This window comes from Adiantum capillus-veneris, chromosome 21 (assembly GCF_014529385.1).
Source record: "Adiantum capillus-veneris isolate H3 chromosome 21, ASM1452938v2, whole genome shotgun sequence".
NCBI lineage: Eukaryota > Viridiplantae > Streptophyta > Polypodiopsida > Polypodiales > Pteridaceae > Adiantum > Adiantum capillus-veneris.
In genome coordinates, this window is record NC_140951.1 from 126,351,366 (window position 1) to 126,372,989 (window position 21,624).

Sequence of the window (21,624 nt, forward strand, 5' to 3'; positions counted from 1 at the left end):
CTTTCCATACAGAATTTAGCTAGAGAAGTTTGTGCTCAAGAGTACACTAGAGGACTTCTATGCTTGATATATGTGTCGTAGCCAGGTTGGTGGGATTGTTTAATCGTCCAACGCTACATTTCCGGAAGCATGTATATCTTGGATTCCCATCATAGAATATATGTGATATCAGGAGATATTTGCATGTATTATTGGCATGCAAGCGAGGTCGCTTGCAGTATTTCAAGGGTGGGATGTGTCACCAGGAGGTGTATTTTTCCTGTTGCCTTCCGTAAATAAGCTTTCCTCGGAACCCTTGAAAAGGTGCAAGTGGACATTGCATGGCCAGTGTGAAACGGTTGCAGCCAAATGGGTTTCTCACATCGGGGATCTAGGTCGGTCAGACAGGGACTGCCCGGGCCAGTTAGCACTGAATTCTGATGAGTATAGAAGCTCGTGTGCGCCAAACTCGAATTTGGGCCACTCGTCAAGTCACAGCAACTTTATAAGTTGAAAGGGCCCAGTAAATTAACCCACATTGTAGATGTTGGTCAAATGGTAGTCTTCAATGATGGTCAGGAGACCGATAGGGATGCCATGGAAGCATCTCCTAAAATTTAGGGAACTGCTATTTTTGATTGGAAAATGTGTTCGCATCATTAGCTCTGGAATGACAAGGGGAACATTTTATTGCTCTGCTGCCAAGTCAACTGACGCACCAGTTGAGATATTTTTAGCAGGGAAAGCCCAAACTCGGAAACTGGGCGACGTGTCAGCCTGTGAGCGATTCTGCCACTTTGGGAGGCAAAAACGAGCTGCATATCAACAAAGGGGGCGGCATTTTCAGCCTCAGGTGGCTTGTAGCAGGTACAGAAGCTATGGAATGCTTACCTTGCCCTCTATCCACAGTATGGTGACGGGAGTGATGCCCCGCACGCTACATACTGCTCTCTTTCTCCCCTACGTACAGTATGTTATGCCCCACTAGTGGGCTTCTCATTTGACCTATGTACAGTTCTGGGGGTTTATGCGCGTTTGCCAAGGCAAGAGCCTTCTGAACAGGAACCGGATTAGCTAATTGCTAATCCCCCACAGGTACGCACAGTTCCATCACGAAAGATTGCGAGTTTGGAGAGTTTTCTCGCGTGAAAACTCGTCCAATTCACAGGGGAACTGTCCCATTGTGTGCAGGAGCCCTTGGGACACGCGTAGGCGTGTTCGCTCCGCTAAAAACGATCCGAAACAGGGAATTACAGCCTGCTGTGTTTTTCTGCAAGTTTAGGGTTTCGCACTTAAACTGCAAGGGAACATCGGGGGAGCCTCGTGAGAGCCTTGGGATGCGTGTACAGGCTTTTGGGCTCCCGGCAGTGAAAAACAGAGAATTACAGCCCGCTGAATTTCTGTGACGACTCACCAGAAAGCTTCCAGATATCGAGGGAATCCGTCCTAGACAGGTGTTTTTGACCTACACGGGTTTTTGCGCCGTTATGCTGTCGAAATCCGGTCAAAAACCTGCGTTTTCAGCCCTCGCCAGGTTTGGACAGCTTTGTGAAAGCTTGTGCTAAGTGGTCGGATCGTCTACCTTAATTTGAATAAAGAAATACCGAAAGGGGCGCCAGTCTTTGGGGCCTACAGGGTGTCGGTCTCGTGTGCGCAGTGACATTCTAGTCGCTGGACGCAACTGTGTTCTCTTCCCTTCTCAGTGCTCTGTGTAAAGTTAACAGGTAATTGAAATAGTACCGCCCTCTACGTTGTATAGGCCGGTTATAGCACGTGGTGCCCATCTTGTGACAGTGGTATCAGGGCGTCAGGCGTGTGCTTTTCTGAAAGCATACCGGTCCTACAAAAGAGGAGACAAAGCTATTGTTATTAGCCACTCCCACCCTTACTTCATCGCGCATCAGGCGCTCCCGTCTTCACCGCTCATGTCTTACAGGGCATAAGCCATTGAAGATCACTTGCAGGAGAAGGATCCAAGATTTGTTTCGAGCTGCTCTTTTTCTCAGAGGCAGTGCCATGCAGATGTTGATGTCTACAGCTACCAAGCAGCATACTCCAAGTACTTGACAAGCTTTCAAGAAAATTTTTGCCCGAAGTTATATGGTTTCTGACATCTTCCTTCGGAGTGCAACTTCTGGCATAGTGGGGTATCCTGAAATGCTTGCCATGGAACCCTAGCAGATTATAACTTGAAGTTTCTCGACATCTCCCAATAGATGTCTCTTCACGATCAGATAACCTTGGTAGTTCGGGTGCGATTGCTATCTTGGGACTACCATCGCCGCCAGACGAACATTGTCTGTCCGAGAGCTGAAGGACCTTGTTGTGGTTCTCTACAACCTTATGAAAGAAACCTAACCCTAATTTTTGGTGCAGGTTTCAGGATAGAAAGTCAATCAACTTTTCGAGCTCGGCTGATGTCGAGATTGCTTCTTAAGTTTGAGTTCTGTTTGATCTTGTTTGGTGATCCTCTTTGGAATTTGTTTGAAATGGATGGTATCTGTTTTGAACCTGTCTTGGTGCCGATTTGAATTGTTTGACTCTGGTTTTAATATTGGTTTCAATGATTGGTGATTTTACTCCCGGGAGGAGTAGTGAGAAATTATGTTTGAGAATGCTTGTTCATACTCATGGCCCGGACCCTTGTGGTTATTTGCGGGTGGAGTATTGAATGATTGAAAAGTGTTGTTTTTACTCATGGCCCGGACCCTTGTGGTTATTTTACGGGGGGAGTATTGTTGTTGTTACTCATGGCCCGGACCTGGATGGTTATGCGGGAGGAGTATTAAGAAGTCTGAGCAGTAGTTACTCTCAGCACCTCCAAACGACGCAGGCTGCAGTCTAGGGGGCGTTTGGTTGTAAAAGGCCTCTATATCTCATGGCCCGGACCTTTTTAGGTTATTTGCGGGAGGAGTGATGAGGGAGTCGTTGAACAGCTCATGGCCCGAACCTGTATGGTTATTTGCGGGGGGAGTGTTCATCGGCGGCTTTATGTTTCTATGTCTTGTAACATGCATATGTAAGCATTTGTGTTGCATTGTGATGTGCCAACTACTGAATATTCGTAATTGGATGAGATTGCCTGGGTATGTAATTTTAGTGCATCAAGACACCCGTGGAAGATTAGTACGGTCTGGGTGTGATGGCTAATTTTTCTACGCCGGAATATCAAGAGTTCCGATCTGGACAAAAGGAAAGCTAACTCCTTGATCAAAAGAGCAAAAAGGAGAAGCTAACTCCTTGACCAAAACAGCCGAAAGGAGAAGCTAACTCCTTGATCAAAAGAGCAGAAAGGAGAAGCTAACTCCTTAATAAAAAGAGCAAACTGATTGTCCCTCGAAATGTGTCTCGGAATGACCCTCGGAAATTTTTGAGCTAACTTGAGTTGTTTTGTAGATATGCTGTAATCGAGGACGATAACTCTCTTTCAAGAAGGGGAGATGTAACAAACTGCTGACGTGTCAAAGCCTAAAGAATGGAGCCAGCTTACAGATATGGCCGAGGGGCCTAAACCCTAAGAAGAACAAGTAACAGAAGAAGTGTCACAAAGTGATGACGTGGTTGCCTGAGAGCAGAAAACCCTAACCCTAATTTTTGCCAGAAACCCTGACTGTTGAAACCCTAATTCCAGAAATCCTAACTGCTGAAACCCTAATTCCAAAAATCCTAACTGCTGAAACCCTAATTCTGGAGACCCTAACCCTAAAACTTGCAAACCCTAATTTTTGAAACCGTAACCCTAAAACCTGCAAACCCTAACTCTGGAAACCCTACCCCTAAAACTGCAACAACGTGGCAGATTTTCGAAAATTGCGCTGGTATGATGACATGGCAAGCTGTACGAATTTCCGTGATTTACGCTGGCAGCTTTTTGGCTTTGCTTTTGGACCGGAAGCTTTTGAGTTTGAAAGCTTTTCATGTAAACTGCTTTTTAGGCCAAGGGCCTTTAAATATGAGGCATTCTCTGGCATGCTTCCTAGCGAAGGTGCAGAGTCTGGAGTACCGGCTTGTACTTTGATGATGCAATATAAAGAAATACCAAAAGGGGCACCAAGGTTTGGGGCTAATACTCTCTGGGGTAGAATTTCGCCACTCCGTGTCGCGTGTCGTTTCTCTCTCTTTCAGTTCAGTTGTTATTGAAGTGCTAAAAGACGTTCAGTCTGTTCTTTTTTCTTGGCACGTGGTGCCCGTCTTGTGACATGAGCACAATTCGGAGTACTCATCTTGAGCAAAGTTCAACATTCACTTTTGCTGCACCTTACACACAAATAGTCTCAATTTTGGCCGGATCCATCTTTATCCCTTTCGCTGAGACGATGTGTTCCAAGAAATTTATCTTAGACAAGAAAATAAAAATTCTTTTTTTTTGCATGCTTCCGTAGTGCCTGGACAACCTACAACAGGTGGTGTCTATGTGCTGCTTCATTCATGGAGAAGACGATAATGTCGTCAAAGAAAGTGCGACGAGAACTCTTTCGGGGAATTACTTTTCGAGAACCGAATTGCGTTTTGAGCGTCGAGACTACGAAGGTAATGTTTTTTTTCATGTTATAATCTTTGACTATTTGTTCACAGGTGTACTTCCTCTTCGCGAGGAGATAGGGTCAAAGGAAGGTATGAGCGTCTGCAGGAGAAAAGTGCTATGAGGAACTAGAGCCAAATCATCCTAAGGGTTTTGTACCCGAGTTTGAGAGTAGATCCATGGATCTGAGAGTGGTAAACTCTCGGGTTGGGATCCGGAAGTTGAGATTCCCAAGGAAAGACTTCGCATCCAAGAAAAGGACTCTGGAAAGAGAGTCGGAAGAGAGTTGCAAGAATGCCATGCCTGAGTCTGGAAGGTGAGATCCAGAGGCGAGAACCTTGATTCTCGAGGATTCGAAATAAGGAACAGAAGTTCCTTGGAATAGGGTTTTGCGTCCTAGGAATAGCAAGCTGAGGCTTCCAAGAACCATCATGTCTTATTCAAGAACAAACGTGGTAATACGCTCGGTTCGAGTGCTTGTATAGACTTCTCCTCAGTAATAAAGATGCTATTACGGGGTGGGGAGGGCCAACCCATTTTCTGGTCCCCAGTACTCTATCTATCTATCAATCTATCTAGCTACCTACCTACCTACCTACCTATATACATACATACATACATACATATATATATATATATATATATATATATATATATATATATATATATATATATATATATATATATATATATATATATATATATATATATATCCTCTGGTTTTAGTATTAAGTGATAGATTCTATTTATCCGAGTATATTTTATCTTGTTATACGCTCTCGTTTCTGACAGACAATCATTGACAGATTCAGTAAATAGACCCAATTCATTTCGGTAAAGAAGACGGTTAAGCCAGATTTGTAACAATCTTGGACACTCCAAGCGGAAAATCAATAACCACATGAACAGAAACTTCAAAATCAGTTAACTTTAATATATATATAAAATATTCCTTGTCTTTACATATATATATATATATATATATAGAGAGAGAGAGAGAGAGAGAGAGAGAGAGAGACGGGGCACGACGGAGTTCTGCCCCCAGAAGCATTGGCTCCAAAGACTAGCGTCCCTTTTAGTATTTCTTTATTTATTGATCTCAACAAGGTACAACTCCTGAGGGACCTTTGCTCTCAAACTCTGCGTCCAGATGCTCTGCAAAAGTGAGGCCCCCAAGGGCTCTTATAAACAGTACAAGGGATGCCCAAAAGTAGTTTATGAAAAGCTTCAAGTTCTAAAGGCATCCCAGGCCCAAAAGCTAGCGCTCAAGGCAGCCAATGCAAATCACACAAATCCGTAAGGTGCCATGCCAATAGTCAGCGGAAAACGCGGGCTGTCTGTACAATGCTTCCACATCAACATCCTTGCGCAATTTTCTTGTCCTTTTGTCCCTTGGCCCATTCGGATGGGGTACCATAAGTTGGTACAATTTATAAGCTTCAGACTCTTTAATTTTAGGCCCCTCGAAAGGTTCTGCAAATTGGTAAAACTTCATCTATATATATATCCTCTGGCTTCAGTATTAAGTGACAAATTCTATTTATCCGAGTATATTTTATCTTGTTATACGCTCCCGTTTCTGACAGACAATCATTGACAGATTCAGTAAATAGACCCAGTTCATTTCGGTAAAGAAGACAATTAAGCCCGATTTGTAACTGGCTTGGACACTCCAAGCGGAAAATCAATAACCACACGAACAGAAACTTCAAAATCAGTGAACTTTTATATATATATATATATATATATATATATATATATATATATATATATATATATATAGAGAGAGAGAGAGAGAGAGAGAGAGAGACGCGGTACGACGGAGTTCTGCGCCCAAAAGCATTGGCCCCAAAGACTGGCGCCCCTTTCAGTATCTCTTTATTTATTGATCTCAATGAGGTACAACTGATGAGGGACCTTTGCTCTTAAACTCTGCGTCCATATGCTCTGCACAGTGAGGCCCCCAAGGCCTCTTATAAACAATACAAGGGATGCCCAAAAGCAGCTTCTGAAAAGCTTCAAGTTCGAAAAGCATCCCAAGCCCAAAAGCTAGCGCTCAAGGCAGCTAGCGCAATCACGCAAATCCGTACAATGCCATGCCAATAGTCAGCGGAAAATGCGGGTTGTTCGTACAATGCTTCCACATCGGCATCCTTGCGCAATTTTCTTGTCCTTTTGTCCCTTGGCCCCTTCGGATGGGGTACCATAAGTTGGTACAGCTTATAAGCTTCAGACTTTTTAATTTTAGGCCCCTCGAAAGGTTCTGCAAATTGGTAAAACTTCATCTGCATCTTTCTCTAGGGGCTAGACCTCCTACTGTCCGGAGTCCGTCTAGATGGTCATGCCACGTCATCACTTTGTGACATGATCATTTGGCGTGTTAGGTGCAACGGAATGAGTGTTTGAACTTTGCTCAAGATGAGTGCTCTGAACTATGCTCAAGGTTCCTTTTACTTACGGAAGGGAGAGCCTTCCGTTCCTTTAGTGAGAGAGAGCAATGGACACAAACAAAGTAAATGGACACAGTGAATGGAAGTGCATGAGACTGAGAGATAGAGAAGAGAATACGACACCAGATACGTTGTAAAACCCTCCTCCAAAGGCCCCACTCTCGTTTGCGAGAGTGGTCTACTATTGATTGCACAAACCGGTACAAAGTGGATGCATGTGACTGATGCAAGTCTAGGCTAGGTCAATGTCGACGACGATGAGGACGACGACGAGACGGGCTGAAATCTGAAAACGCTAAGGGCTGAAATCTGCAAATCTTTATCTGATGAATTCTGACTCTATGTCGATGACGATGTCGATGGCGACGATGCGACGACGACGCACTGAAAACGCAGATGCTGAAATCTGCGTTTTCCGGGCTGAAACTATAAACCTTGCGGAAACTGACCGTGCGCGAGGAACTGTTGCGGGAAGGTGAGATCTGCGAGGTTCGGGACTTGATCTACGGTGTCTAAGGGCTAAAAACTGAAAACGCTAGTGGTTCTTGATATTCCTTCGCGATGATCTGCAAAACCACTGAGGTTGCGATGCAAACCAAAAACGCTAGGGCTGAAATTGTCTTCTGTTGTCGCCGGATGTCCTGCAAATGCAAAACGCTAGGCTGATCTGTTGTGTCGTGTCGACGCTGGGCTGATCTGTTGTGCACAAATCGCAAGGCTGGTCTTGTAGATGAAAAACGCTAGAGTTGTCCTGCTGATGCAGAAAACGCTAGGCCTCTTGGGTCCTGCTGCCTCTTCTGCCAGAAAGTGCTAGCGCTAGGTTTTTATTTACACAAACTTAGCAAAATTGCCCTACCTACTTTCCAACAAAAGTCACTTAAAAATAATAAGTGAAAAATGTCAAAAATAGGGAAAATAGGTCTATGCACTGTAAAAATGCTACTGATGGGATCTGACTGGAATCTGATGGTCATGTTGTGTGCAACCAGAGGATATGCATCTAATCTAAGTGTCTGGACATGCACGGTCTGCCAACAAACTCACAAAAGTGTCAGATCACTTCCTATTCTAGACTGACTTGACTGAACTGAACCCTGGTCATGTTGTAGCTTGTAAGTTGGAGGAGATTAGAATTTTAATCCTAACCCTATAGGCCACTAAACGAGGATCTGTAAGTTGGAAAGAACTTCGTCTTCTTCTGCTTATGTTAGGGTTTAGGCCCCTCGGCCGGGATCTGCAAGTTGGCTAGGGTTAAGGCTAGGGCACCCAACCTTCTAGGTCTTCAGTGGCTTGACATGTCAACAATTTGTGTCATAGTGACAACGGTGGTGGCAAAGGTGGTCGCACCATATCTCTGAAAACTCCCCTAGTCGAAATAGAGGACTACGTAGGTTGTCGGTTAGAAGCCCTTGTAAGTTGTGCTTTATGGTGCCGGAGGAGGAGGAATAGCCTAAGGCAATAGAGGAGGCAACATGTAGTTCAAAAACTGTTGAAAGCTCTACAGAATCGGGAGATCCTGTTGTGGATGCCTTTAGAGTATGTCACGGAGTTCGTTGAGGAGGAACTATAGGTACTCTATAGAGTCTAGAAGCGCCACCTTGCTTTGTCTGTTCTTGGAGGGCTAGTATGCTTTCCGACTAGCACACGACTGAAGCCCTGATACCACTGTAACGAGACGGAACCAAGTGCCAACTGAACGGACAGACTGGAACAAACGTTAAGAGAGAGAGAATCCACACAAGACACAGAGTGGCGGAGTTCCATTCCAAGATTGCAATGGCCCCCCAAACTAAGGCGCCCTTTTCGGTATTTTTTTATATTGCTTGAACAAGGTACAACTCTGTGGCTCTTCTCTACTTCTCCACGAGGTAGAATGCCAGAAAGAGAGAGAGAGAGGTCTTTAAAGGCCCTTGGCCTCACCCAAAAGCAGGTACATGAAAAGCACTACTTCTTAAAGCATCTGATCTAAAAGCTGCGCCCATAGGGCTGTCCGTACAACGCTGCCACGTCAACAGGTCCCTCCGCAATTTGCGGAACATTCAGTACAGTCAATCACGTCATCATCTGCTGCGTTGTTTGTGTTGTGGGGATCTTTTTAGGGTTTTAGGCCCCTTGGCCAAGGTTTTGTAAGATGGTTGAGTTAGAATGTTTAACTCTAACCCCTTTTGTCTTTAAGGCCACTCGGTCGGTCTTCAGTGAGTCGGTAGGTCTTCTTCTTCTTCTTCTTCTTCTTCTCTTTCTGTTAGGTTTTTGGCCCCTCGGTCAGGATTTGCACGTTGGCTAGGGTTAGGATCAAGGAGTCCTAGCCCCCTTCATCTTCAGTGGGCAACACGTACCAGTTTGTGACAAAGGCTCATATTTAAAGGCCCAAGGCCAAAAAGCATCAAATATGAAAACTTGGCGCCCCTAGGGCAGTTTCCTAAAAATCCAAGATTTCCCAAAAAGTCCGCCCCCACGAATTCTGATATGTCCGTACAGATGCCAAGTCATCATATTTTGAAATTACAAACATGTCCGACTTGATCCAGCCACTTTCGGGCTCTTAAAACAGGTCCTTGTCAGTGGAATAAGCCACGTCATCACTTTGTGACAACATCATTGGAAGCAATTCGATTTAATGCAGCTACACACCCGATCCATTGTAAGGGGAAACCCATTCTTTGGGTGGTGCTTTCCAAGAAACCCCAATCTATTCTATCATAAGCCTTCTCAAAATCGAGAAGCATAATAGTAATCAACTAAACAACTTTGTGAGATAGCCACCTCTTACAAGAATTGCTCCTACAGACAACAGACAACCCACCAGTGGTAACTATCTCAAAAATTCCCTTCCAAGTTACTTAAGCAACATTCTTGTGTAAGTGGGCTGAATTTCAATGTAAAATACACTCCTTTGCAACAGATCATTCCAAAGACGAAAAAATTCTTTGCCAGGATCATGTATTTGTGTCCCTTTACTCCCAAAAATGCCTAACATGACAAAAAGTCATACGCATTCAATAAGCAACACACCGACGAACCTTTAGTAAGTGCGGATACCAGGTCTCCAAGTTTGCTAAGGCCCCATTAATCTCACCGTTCCTGATAAGCTAACACAGTCCACAGCAACACACAGACAGATCTGTTAACTCAACTGCAATATTCAGACATGAACCTTTGAACTAGTTTTTTACCATCTAAAAACAAGTACCTGTCTCAATTTCCTCCTATGCTCAAGAGCATAGCACTCTTCCTCTAGCATTTTATCACCATTTTCCTGAGTTGTTAAAATAACCGGCGGAACCATGCTCCCACTTGCAGCATCGAACGCTTGGAGTGTTTCTTGATAGCCATAATGCAGCAAATAACTACGGACTACACTACAGTGTTACCATCAAACAAGAAAAGTTGTCAGGATAAAAGAGCAAGCTACATTTGAAAGATCCACGATTGTACTGAAACCAACAGAGTGAACTTGAAATAACAGTCAAGTCAAGACACAGGGAAGCATTCCCTTCTCACAGATACTGGCCCCTCAACAGGTGCCCCTTGCAATATTTCTCTTTATAATAGTAAACAATTGCGGTTAGAGCTATTTCAGAGTAACATATATCAATGTTATGTAACCCGAATATACTAGCCAAGGTTCTCTGCTTCAAGTGCGGCATTGCCTTGTGCTGTTGTCTCCGATGCCTAAATAGATAGCAATTGAAGCAGTAAAAAAGATGTCGGTATTGTGAATCTACGGGACTTCTATGAACGTGCATGTTCTTGGAACAATGTAAACTCTTCAAAAAAAAAAATCATGACAAATTTTTCAATTTATACAAGTTTGAGGGATGAATCTTTGCAACATTACAATTCTGCGTAACTAGTACATCTGAGACATCTCGATGACTTTGATTTGAGATGTCAAATCAGGAAGTGATAACTAGCTTTGACATTAGGATGCATCCAATGTGAAATGCCGGACCAGGATGATGTGAATGAATATGCTATGTGTATGCCGTATGCGTACTATCTTGTTTGGATAGAGTTTAAGACAGAACTATAAGCAGAATGAATGCATAATATCAATTTCTATTGATTTGTGTTGCGGAATTTGTTTCGGTGTAGTCAGAGATGATTTCTCTTCTTTTGTGCACGGGGCGGGCATGGATGTCACCAATGCTGCAGTGACTGAAAGATGGCATAGCCCAGTGCTGATGCAGCAGTGCTGACATGGTGGGTGGGCTGATGTGGCTAATGATGACATGGTGGGTTGTACCAATGTTGTGGACTGATATGGCTGTGCCACCTTTCCCTTAGAGTAGATGCTTTTTCTAAATTGCCCCACACTAGCTTTGATTGATCACATGTGCTATTATTGTCCCAAAGCCTGCTTTTGGAAATTCTTTTAAAAACTCAAGAAGCTATAACAGAGGACCTAGTGTCCCAATTTTGTGAAGACGGAGAGTTGCTAGGATGCTGGGAGTAGAGAGACATGTTGTAACTACTTGAAGTGTCAATAAACAAAGTACAAACTACTGCCAGGGGCACCTACCTTTACAGGCCATCACTTCTAAGAGCCGTCCCTCCGTTTCTTGGTGCAAGGGATCCTATCTTGTCTTCAAAATGTTCGAATTTTTGTACCAATTGTGTGATTTTCAAGTCTCTGTGATTCTTCACCACCCATTCAATAGCTCCAGCCAATTTCATGCAGTCAAGGACAATTGCTTCAATTTAAGAGGACGGACGGTATGTGACAGGTTTCGGGTTAATACTTCAACACGTAATCATTCCATCTGTCTAGCTGGGGGCACAAACATTTGGTATGCTAATCTTTTGAGGCAGACCAACAATCCTCCTAGGCATGCATTGACTTTCTCTTTTCAGTCTTTTTTTAAGCTTTTTTTTTTAATCCCTTTCCTCTCCACAGCAAATTTATCTCTGACACCTGATTTTTCTTTTTTTGCCCAAAAACAGGGCTGTAGTTCTAGTATACAAATCCTTGACGATGCCCAACACCGGCCTGTCCCCAACAGCAATACAAAGCTGGATACAATGAGCAAGCCCACAGGCGGAAGTTGCAAGCTATCAAAGCTGACAAGGCAATAGGGGCATAATAAATGACAAATCTGCAAAATGCAAGCCATGAGGACTAAAGAGAAGAGAGACACACCAGCAGCCTCTGAAAGATCCACACCTCAAATCCCTTAAGTATCAGCAAAGGCAGCAACAATAAGGGAGCCAGCAACTGGTGAAAGGGGGAGAGCTGCATCAGATTGCAGCTGTCCACAGTCTGGAAGCCTCCAACCAGCATCAACCGAGATCTCTCTCAAAGAAATCTCACAAAAGTGGAGGAAACAAGGCTTTCTACACTGAAGCACACCCAAGAGGAATACCTGGTAACAGACCAGTCCAATTCCTCACGCTGAATGCCGGACCAGAGGAGGAACTCCACAAGGAGACAGCAGAGGGAACCAAGGGATCATGCCAACGGAGAAGTTGCAACAAGGAATCAGGTGGAGAGAACGCCCCACCCCCGAAGAGAAAAAAACAGAACAATGAAACAAAACAAAGAAGCGGAAAAGAAAAATGAGAGCACTCTTGTAGAAACCAAACTCTCCTTATATCATCACCAGTGAAAATACTCAAGCTTGTTCAGCTAAAACCAGGAAGTGGGTCATACCCACCAAGAGTGTTTGCCTACTGTATCCTTATAGGTAAGTACACTTAGTTGCTCATCTTACCTGTGACTAATGCTGAAAGGGAGATGAAGAGTCTCAATTTCCCCTTGCAGCTTTTCCCGCTCCTCCTGTGCCAATGCCTGAACCATCAGCAAACTTCATAAATGTCAGAGATCTTCAAAGTTCTGCGACTCCAACATGATCTAAATTAGCCGAATTACCTCAATGTTGAACACAAAAGGATTTTGTCCAAAATTGATATCAACTCTGGTCACAGTATACACCAAAGACAAGATTTAAGTAGTCGCAACCATTTCAGTATGGATATCACAAAAGTGTATGACTTCAAAGTTGTGACCAGCACTTCTAACCAAAACTTCCAAACGTCATACTACTTTTGTCTACTAAGAAAGTAGAGCACCAGACAGCAGATAAGTTGATAGCTCTAAGCCAGACAAGGGCCAGAATCCCAAAGTCTCCAATATGAGGATAAATTAGTTGTCAAATAGCATAGACAGAAACGGTCACACCCATATCTGTTTCATAACCAAGCAAAACGGAAAACACTGCCAAATCACCTCACGTAACTTTGTAGAGACAGTACCTCCAATTTGAGAACAAAAAGTAGAGAGGTGTAGCAAGGTGGAACCCAAGCATGGCAATTCCAAGTTTAAGTCAGCAACATGCAGAGCTTTATGCAGAAACTCTTTTCTAAGCTTCCAACGGTACTGAAAAAACTCATGCAAGATATAACAGCTAAAACGATAGAAACCCCGTAACATTTAATGTTGTGACCAACCTCCCTATAAAATCAGGATGCTCAACAAAATAATCAGTAGAGTATGCGCAGACATTTCGCAAATCTTTGAATGGACAAAAATGACCTGGTACAAGTATCTTGGCTTGATCTGGAATAGGACTGGGAACAAAATTATAATCAAACCGAACAATGAATATACCTTTCATTGGGGCTATGCAAGCCAACTGAGGGATACAGGGGACATTTTACATCTTTATGCCGACTGCCAACAAGCTTTCCATTAACTCTGCAACAATAGATTGATTTTTCTTATTTTGAAAGCACTCTTTAGTCTGCTCTAGCCAAGCCATTTTTGATCATTTTAACCTCTGTCAAAACTTCTAATGGGAAAAGAAAAATGACAACAAAGGGGAGACGCAATGTCCAATGTTGTGTACGCCATTATGTTGGACAAAGATGTGGCATACAAACGATATGCATAATGAACGGCACAATATTAGAACCCTTTCATCAACTGCACATGCAATAAGCATGCAGTTCTCTTGTCTGTGTGTGTGTGAGATACATAACTGTAAGGCCAGAGATTGTGAAAGTTTGCCATACGTGAAAAAAAATTCTTGTGAAGCGTAATTGATACCAGCCCCAACTGTGTCTCCTGTATGGAATGTTGGCCCAAAGGGATCCCCTCTGCCATGCCCGTGGTACAAGTATCCATCATCTCCGTGATAACCATATGTATTAGGATCCCAACTGCCAATCACAAAGAAACATTTAGCATAAGCATGATAATTTTTTGCAAACAGGTGGTTTTTTTTTTCTTTTTTTCCTTTTTTTTTTTTTTTTTTTGGGGGGGGTGGGGGGGGGGGAGGGGGGGGGGGGGGGGGCGCAATATACAGTGTTCACAGGGGAAACCCCGTCAGATAAATCAAAAAGTATGTAGCCATAGAGAAAGCTGTATCTATGTATAAAACATAATACATGAGTGACAATAAGTATAATCGATGTGCGCATGCTTCCTACATAAACCTGCTTGATGCCCTTTGGCATCAAGCGATATAAGGAGCTCAACAACCCAGTGTCCTAGCTACTGCGGAGCTGAAGTATCTGTTAAAGGTTGATGCCCTTTGGCACCAAGCGATATAAGGAGCTCAACAATCCAGCATCCTAGCTACTGCAGAGCTGAAGTATCTGTTAAAGGTTGGCATCTCTCTAGATTCTAGGGCTGCTTTGTGGCTGTACCCAATCGAGGGCCCACTGCCTACGCCATTGGAATTTGGCCGGTCCTACAACTCCAAGAGTGGGATCCATTTAAATTCACTCAAAGATTGGGGGGGGGGGGGGGGGGGTGGGAAGTAAACCAGTACTTAGTGTTAGTCCCTTGCCCACTCCATCGTGCATACATGACATGACACAAGCCATACTCACTAATAGGCAAGCGTAAAGAACGGACATCAAGCTCACCTCCCAGCCGTGGAGCCAATATGGGCTCCCCCTGACTCTTGAGCTCGGGACCATGCACCCAACGGGCTTGCCTCTACCACACGGGTTGGTGGCCCATACCACCAAAGCCCACACCAATAGAGTGGTGATCACACCACAATGCACATAGCTCACTAATGAGCCTAGTGCCCTATTTATCATATGCTATTTATACGATTCCTTAACCGCCCTAACCATAGGGTTCACACTTGGCCGAACATATTGAAACGTAGAGATAAGAGGAGATGTAGCAACAACCAAGACACCATGTACGCTCCCAAAGACTAAATCATATTGATCACAAGTCATGTACATATAGGTGAGACTTAGTCTAGTTAGGAAGAACTATATATAGCTCCAACACCCACTCAAACGAAGGTCTTTAACTGCATATGAAAAAACCCTTGAGTACAAGGGAAAAGCCCGAGCCCCTATATACAAACATGTACAATGATAACCAAAAAGGATTATGGTGCACGTGTGAAGTGAATAAACATACATACAAGAGGATGTGTGAGGTGTATAGTACCTACAAGATTACGTCATCGTATAAATAATGATACTACATGAGAAAAATAGTTTAATCTTCAAAGAGTGAGGCTGAGGCAAACCCAAGATCTATGTAGGAGAGTGAATCGTGATAAATTGAATTCTTTGGCGAAGATAACTGCAAGCATCTGATCATTGGGGCAATGTTCAATCATGATTGTGCCTTTCTTTAGTTCATATCATACATAATGATAATGCATTCCATTATTCCGTGCTTCTCTGACTTCAGCCAACTCACTGGCTTTTCTCTTCAATTGGAGTGGTGCCAACTTGCCCGAGGTCCACATTGATGTTCGTTGCAATGACCTTGTTTGCTTCATCACTTTTATCTTCTCACTAATGTCATAATACAATACTTTTGCATTTTCCCCTTTGATTTTGATAATGATTGGTTTACTGAGGTCTAACAACGGACACTAATTTAGTTAGTCTTTCTTAGAGTAAAATTGTATCTACGATGTAGTTTGGGAGATCCTCCTCAGGTCCTCCTGTCACCAGCGTGTGACTACTATCTATCCTTTTTGTTGATTTCTTTCTTATTATCTATTTACTTTCACTTTTTGGAAACACCCCTCGGGAAATCTAACTGCCCTGCATTGCATAGCTAGTGTGGAACTGTCCAGAGGGAGTCCAGGCCTGAGGGCAAGAGAGCACTAAGGTTGGACAAGGACTATGGTTAGCCAAGTGGGGTCATTGACTAGCCAAAGTGGAATCCTTTGCTACAGAGGCTACATTTCAGTTCTGGATGTGGCCGCAGTGTACAAAGAGGGTCGGATGACCTAGAAAGATACAATGGCAGCATCTCCTAAAATTTAGGGAACTGCTATTTTGGGACCTGAAAATGTCTTCGCGTCATTACGTGCAGTTTGACATGGGGATCCTTTTGTTACTCTGTGGCCAAGTCAACAGAGGCTGCAGGTGAGATATTTTTAGACCCGAGGGTCTAAAGCGGGAAAATGCACAAATGAGTGACACTTGGCACTCTGAGGCCAGTTTACTACTTATAGAGAAGGCAAAAACGTGATTTATAGCTGGGAGGCTCATTTTGCAAGTCTCTGTCACAGGTTAAGAGCTATGGAGTGCTTGCTTTCCCTCTTATGCACAGTGCGGTGCCAGGAGTGATGCCCTGCACGCTACGCACTGCCCTCTCTCTCCCCTTTGGCAGTATGTTATGCCCCTCTAGTGGGCTTTTCATTTGACCAATGTACAGTTGTGTGGGTTCATGCGCGATTGCCGAGGCAAGAGCCTCTTGCACAGGTACTGGATTAGCTAGCGGCTAATCCCCCCGCAGGTACAGGTGAATTCGGAGAGGTTTCACGCCAGAAATCTCGTCCGATTCAAAGGGCAAGTAGCCCTACAGGTGCGGGAGCTCGAGGACTTGCTAGGGATGCGACCGGCACGCAGAACGGAGCCCGAAACAGTGAATTACAGCCTGCTGTGTATTTTTGCAGGTTTAGGGTTTTGGCCCTAAACGGACCCTAATACCCCCAGGAGGTTCGGGGACGCAAGGGGACCGCTGTACAGGTGATCTGGCGCATTTTCAGGGCTGAAAACAGAGAATTCAGCGTGCTGCAGATTCTCGCCAGGTTTTGCAAAGTGCCCGTATGCGTCGGGAAAGTCAGTCAATGCGTGGGAATACTGACCGTGAAAGGTTCTAGTACAGTTATGCTGCCGAAATCGGGCTGGAACAGTGGAAATTCAGCCGAGTTTGTGCGGGGCAGCTTGTAGGGAACCACAGCGTTTATTCCCTCTTTTGAACAATAAAGAAATACCGAAAGGGGCGCCTAAGTTAGGGGCCAATCTGGTGTCTGTCTACTCATACAGGTGCAATCTAGCAGCCTGTATCCCTCTCCCCTTTGTTGTGTCTTGAAAGTACAGGTAAAATAGACGACTAATAATGGGTGAAAGCTAAATCAAGGTTTAAAGTAAAGTCTACCGCCCTTTTTGGATTGAACAGGCCGGTTTCATGGTTCCATCGACGGGATTAAATCACTTTTTCCCATAGAAGTGAGCCTTGGGCAGTTTTCGGCTTGAAGACACAGGGGATCATAGACCAGACACAGGGAATTGTAATTATGGCTGACAGACCAGATGATGTGACTGAAGAGGTTTCCTCTTCACAGGGTCAACAGACACATGAAGTGGGTGAGTCCTCAAGACCACCACAGACTGATGATGATATATTCAGGACCCAGTTGGCTACTGTTGTGGCTATGTTCACACAAGTAATGCAGAATCCGAGGTTTTTAGCCTTTCTGCAACCTCCTGTTCCGTCTCAGCAAGTTGGGTCACTGGATCATATTCAAAAGCCTGTTAAGGCTCGAGCACAGGTGATTCATACCGCACAGTCAATGGAAACACCTGTACACTTGACGGAGAACATGCAGTCTCCACAACGTATGCCTAAGGTGCAAGAACAGGTGGTTGAGATGCCAGTTTTTCAAGCTGTACCAATTCAGCCCGCCACCTTTCAACAGCCTATAGCTGGTTCTAATGGGCAGGGAAGCAACTTACAGGCTATGCAACAGGTCTTCCCACCACCTTCAGTACACCCTGGCTATTTTGGAGGTGGATCGGTATTCCAGAGCATGGCTGGTCATGCACCTGGAAATCAGTTTTATACGCCAGGAACAGTGTTTGCGGGTGCTCAAACGATGATGCCTAACCCCATGTACAGTGTCATGGGTATGCAACCAGGGTTTCAAAGCACTCAGGGACAATTTGGGATGCCACAAGCAAATTTTGGTATGGCTGGAATTACAAATCAGCAGCCAAATATGGCATTTCCAGGTCAAGTTAATAGCGGCCAAGGAACACAGATGAACCCTAATAGTGTTCCCATGTTTCAGTCACTTCCATATGACAATTTAACGCCGCTGGAGAGGCCAACTCCGTACAAAGAAGGTGGCAAAGGAGTGTCATTCACGACCTTTACAGGGTTTGATGACAGGAAGAAGGCTCTTTCATTCCTCCAGCAGTTTGACAAGGCCTATGCAGGGGGAAACTTTACAGAGGCTTCAAAGGTCCGCAAGGCAGCCACTTTCTTGACAGGGAATGCGGGACAATGGTGGACAACTTTATTGCTTCAAGGGCAAGCTCCGTCCACATGGATTTACTTCAAGCAGATTTTTGCAGCAGCATGGTTATCTGATGATTTCGAAGCAGATGTCATGACAGAATGGCACCAGCTTAATGCTGCCACTTGCAGAAATCTGGATGATTACAATCGGAAGTTTTGGAAAGCTCTACTTCCAGTAACTTCCTATAGGTTTGTGCCATTGACAGAACAGATTGAAAAATACTGTTGTGGCCTACCCAAAGGATTGAGAAAATACTGCACGAAGACAAAAGTCACTACTTTGACGCAGCTCATCGAGGTAGCAAACACTGGCAATGGTTTGCTCAAGGGAGAAGATTGTGAATTTAACACTGGCGTCAAGGCAGGATCAGGCAAGAAAAATTCAGCCAAGAAGCACGTTCCCAATGAGGCTCCTAAAGGGACTCAGGAGTCAGCCAACGCAGGGAAAGACAAAGCTACGGCTGAATCAGAAAAAGGACCAGCAAAGAAATGGAAAAGACGTTTTCCTCGCAAGTCAGAAGAGCAAAAGAAGGTCCTGAGGACAGAGAACAAATGCTTTATATGTGAGCAGCCTGGCCACATTGCTTACAACTGTCCTACAAAGAAAAGGCCAGCTGATTCTGAAGACAAGGAAGACAAGAAAGGAAAGAAGCCCATGGCTGGTCTAGTGCCAGATATGGTGGGCGACAAGCCAAATTCAGATGCAAGTGAGCTTTGCAGAGCATGGGGAAAGGTTAGGGATCAAACAGTGCTTATCTTCTTTGATCCAGGTGCCAAAGCCAACTTCATTTCCCCAGAATTGGCTTCAAAGTTGGGAATCAGACCTGAAGAGATGGGGTATACAGCAGAGGCAGGTTTGGCATGTCCTGGCCATACAGAGGCTGTGACACCCATCATCGGAAAGTTGCGTCTACATATCCAGTCCTATGTAGATGCTGAAGAATTTTACATCATGCCACTGGACGGATGTGATGTGTTGTTAGGTATTCCTTGGTTGTTTCGTGTACAGGGAATCATGGATGCCTACAACAAAAAGATCACTGTACAGAGCAGGGGAAAGACTCATATTCTGGATGTAAAGCTTAAAGGGGAGTCTATTCCTACTGTATCAGCTTCTGCTATTACTTCTGTAATGAAAAAGCATCTTTCTGCGTACTTGGTTTTTGCACGTGAAGTGTCAGATTGTGATGAATCAAATTTATCTGTGCTAGATAAAGAAAGGTCAATGTTTTTACAACAGTATAGTGACTGTTTTTCCGATTCATTACCGTCTCAATTACCGCCAGAGAGACCCGAGGACCATGCGATAGATTTGGTGCCAGGCTCTAGCCCACCAAACAAGCCTCCGTACAGGGTTAGTGCGGCTCAGCAGAAAGAGATAATGGGCCAAGTACAGGAGCTGTTAGAAAAAGGGCTGATTCAGCCCAGTTCATCTCCATTCTGTTCTCCAGTGTTGTTGGTGCAGAAAAAGGATGGCTCATGGCGTATGTGCATCGACTACCGTGCACTGAACAAGAATACCATCAAGAATAGGTTTCCTATACCTAGAATTGATGATATTATGGACAAATTAGAAGGAGCAGCTATGTTTAGCAGGATAGATCTAAAGAGTGGGTATCATCAGATCCGCATTAGATCAGAGGATGTGCACAAGACTGCTTTTAGAACAACGTTTGGCCTTTACGAATTTTTAGTGATGCCCTTTGGTCTCACAAATGCTCCTGCTACGTTTAATAGGATGATGGACAGAATTTTCCGTCCACACCAGCAGTTTGTTGGTACGTTCTTTGATGACATGATAGTCTACTCAAAGAATGAAGAGGAGCATAGGCATCACTTGGCCATTGTGTTCAAAGAGCTACGCAGTCATAGGTTGCTCATCAATGCAAAGAAAAGTGAGTTTTTTCTGGAAGAGATTCACTTTCTGGGACACATTGTCTCAAAGGATGGTGTCAGAATGGATCCTGCAAAAGTTGAAGCGATCAAGTCATGGCCAAATTTGAAGACGGTGCATGATGTCCGAAGCTTTTTGGGACTATGCTCCTATTACAGAAGGTTTATTCGAAATTTCGCTGAGATTGCTTCACCTTTACATGCTCTTCAAAAGAAGGCAGTCACCTTCAGATGGACACAGAAAGAGATTTCAGCTTTTAATCTCTTAAAGGAAAAGATGACTTCAGATCCAGTCATTGTGTTGCCGGATCTTAGGAAGTCATTTGTGGTCCAGTGTGATGCCTGCGGTAGTAGCATTGGTGCAGTGCTAATGCAAGATGGCAGGGTAGTAGCCTATGAGAGCAGAATTTTGCAAGGGCCAGAGATGACCATGCAGGTCTATGAGAAAGAGTTACTGGCTGTGATTTATGCGCTCTTAAGTTGGAAACACTACCTGCTAGGTGCAGATTTCGTTGTCCAAACGGACCATCAGACCTTGCGATACTTCTTGACACAGACAAAATTATCTGAAAAGCATATGCGATGGGCAAATATCTTGTCCATGTTCCATTTTCAGATTGTGCATGTGGAAGGCAAGAAGAACGTTGTGGCTGATGCCTTGTCAAGGAAGCCACAAATTTCAGCTGTGTCGATTCCTTATCATCATGAACTTGATGATATGAGAGAACAGTATGCAAATGATGAAGATTTTGCAAGGGTCTTCGAGCAACTAATGGATGGACAACGTCATGAACACTATCTTCTTAAAGACGGGTTCATGATGATGCATGGCAGATTGTGTGTCACAAAGCCATTGCGACACAAAGTTATGGAAGAGAGTCATGTCCCACCGTATGCAGGGCATCGTGGTATCGATGCTACAGTTAAAGCGGTAGAGACATTCTTGTATTGGCCTACATTGAGAAGGGATGTGGATGCCTTTGTGCGAGAATGCCTAATATGCCAAAAGGTCAAGTTTGACAGGCAAAAGGCACCAGGGTTATTGCAACCACTACCTATTCCAGATAAACCATGGGAAAGTATTGCTATGGATTTTATCTTTGATCTTCCGAGAACGCAGACAGGAAATGATGGTATTTGGACCATTATTTGCAGATTCAGCAAACAGGCTCATTTTATTCCTGTCAGGAAGAAGATAAAGCCAGATCAGATGGCACGCTTGTTTATGAGCAATATTTTCAAGTATCATGGCATGCCACAGTCGA

The 21,624-nt window shown here is 44.1% G+C and overlaps 1 protein-coding gene across 1 annotated transcript in view; it reads right to left on the reverse strand.

The window, feature by feature from the left end:
- LOC147431689 (ran-binding protein M homolog) overlaps window positions 1–21,624 on the reverse strand; it is an 81,209-nt gene that overhangs the window by 53,004 nt on the left and 6,581 nt on the right. Inside the window, exons 2-7 of the mRNA XM_086494197.1 lie at window positions 13,963–14,109; window positions 13,559–13,645; window positions 12,821–12,866; window positions 12,663–12,739; window positions 10,142–10,310; window positions 9,972–10,040 (exon numbers count right to left, since the gene is read on the reverse strand). Coding sequence (XP_086350323.1) covers window positions 9,972–10,040; window positions 10,142–10,310; window positions 12,663–12,739; window positions 12,821–12,866; window positions 13,559–13,645; window positions 13,963–14,109 — 595 coding nt within the window. The remainder of the gene's footprint in view (window positions 1–9,971; window positions 10,041–10,141; window positions 10,311–12,662; window positions 12,740–12,820; window positions 12,867–13,558; window positions 13,646–13,962; window positions 14,110–21,624) is intronic.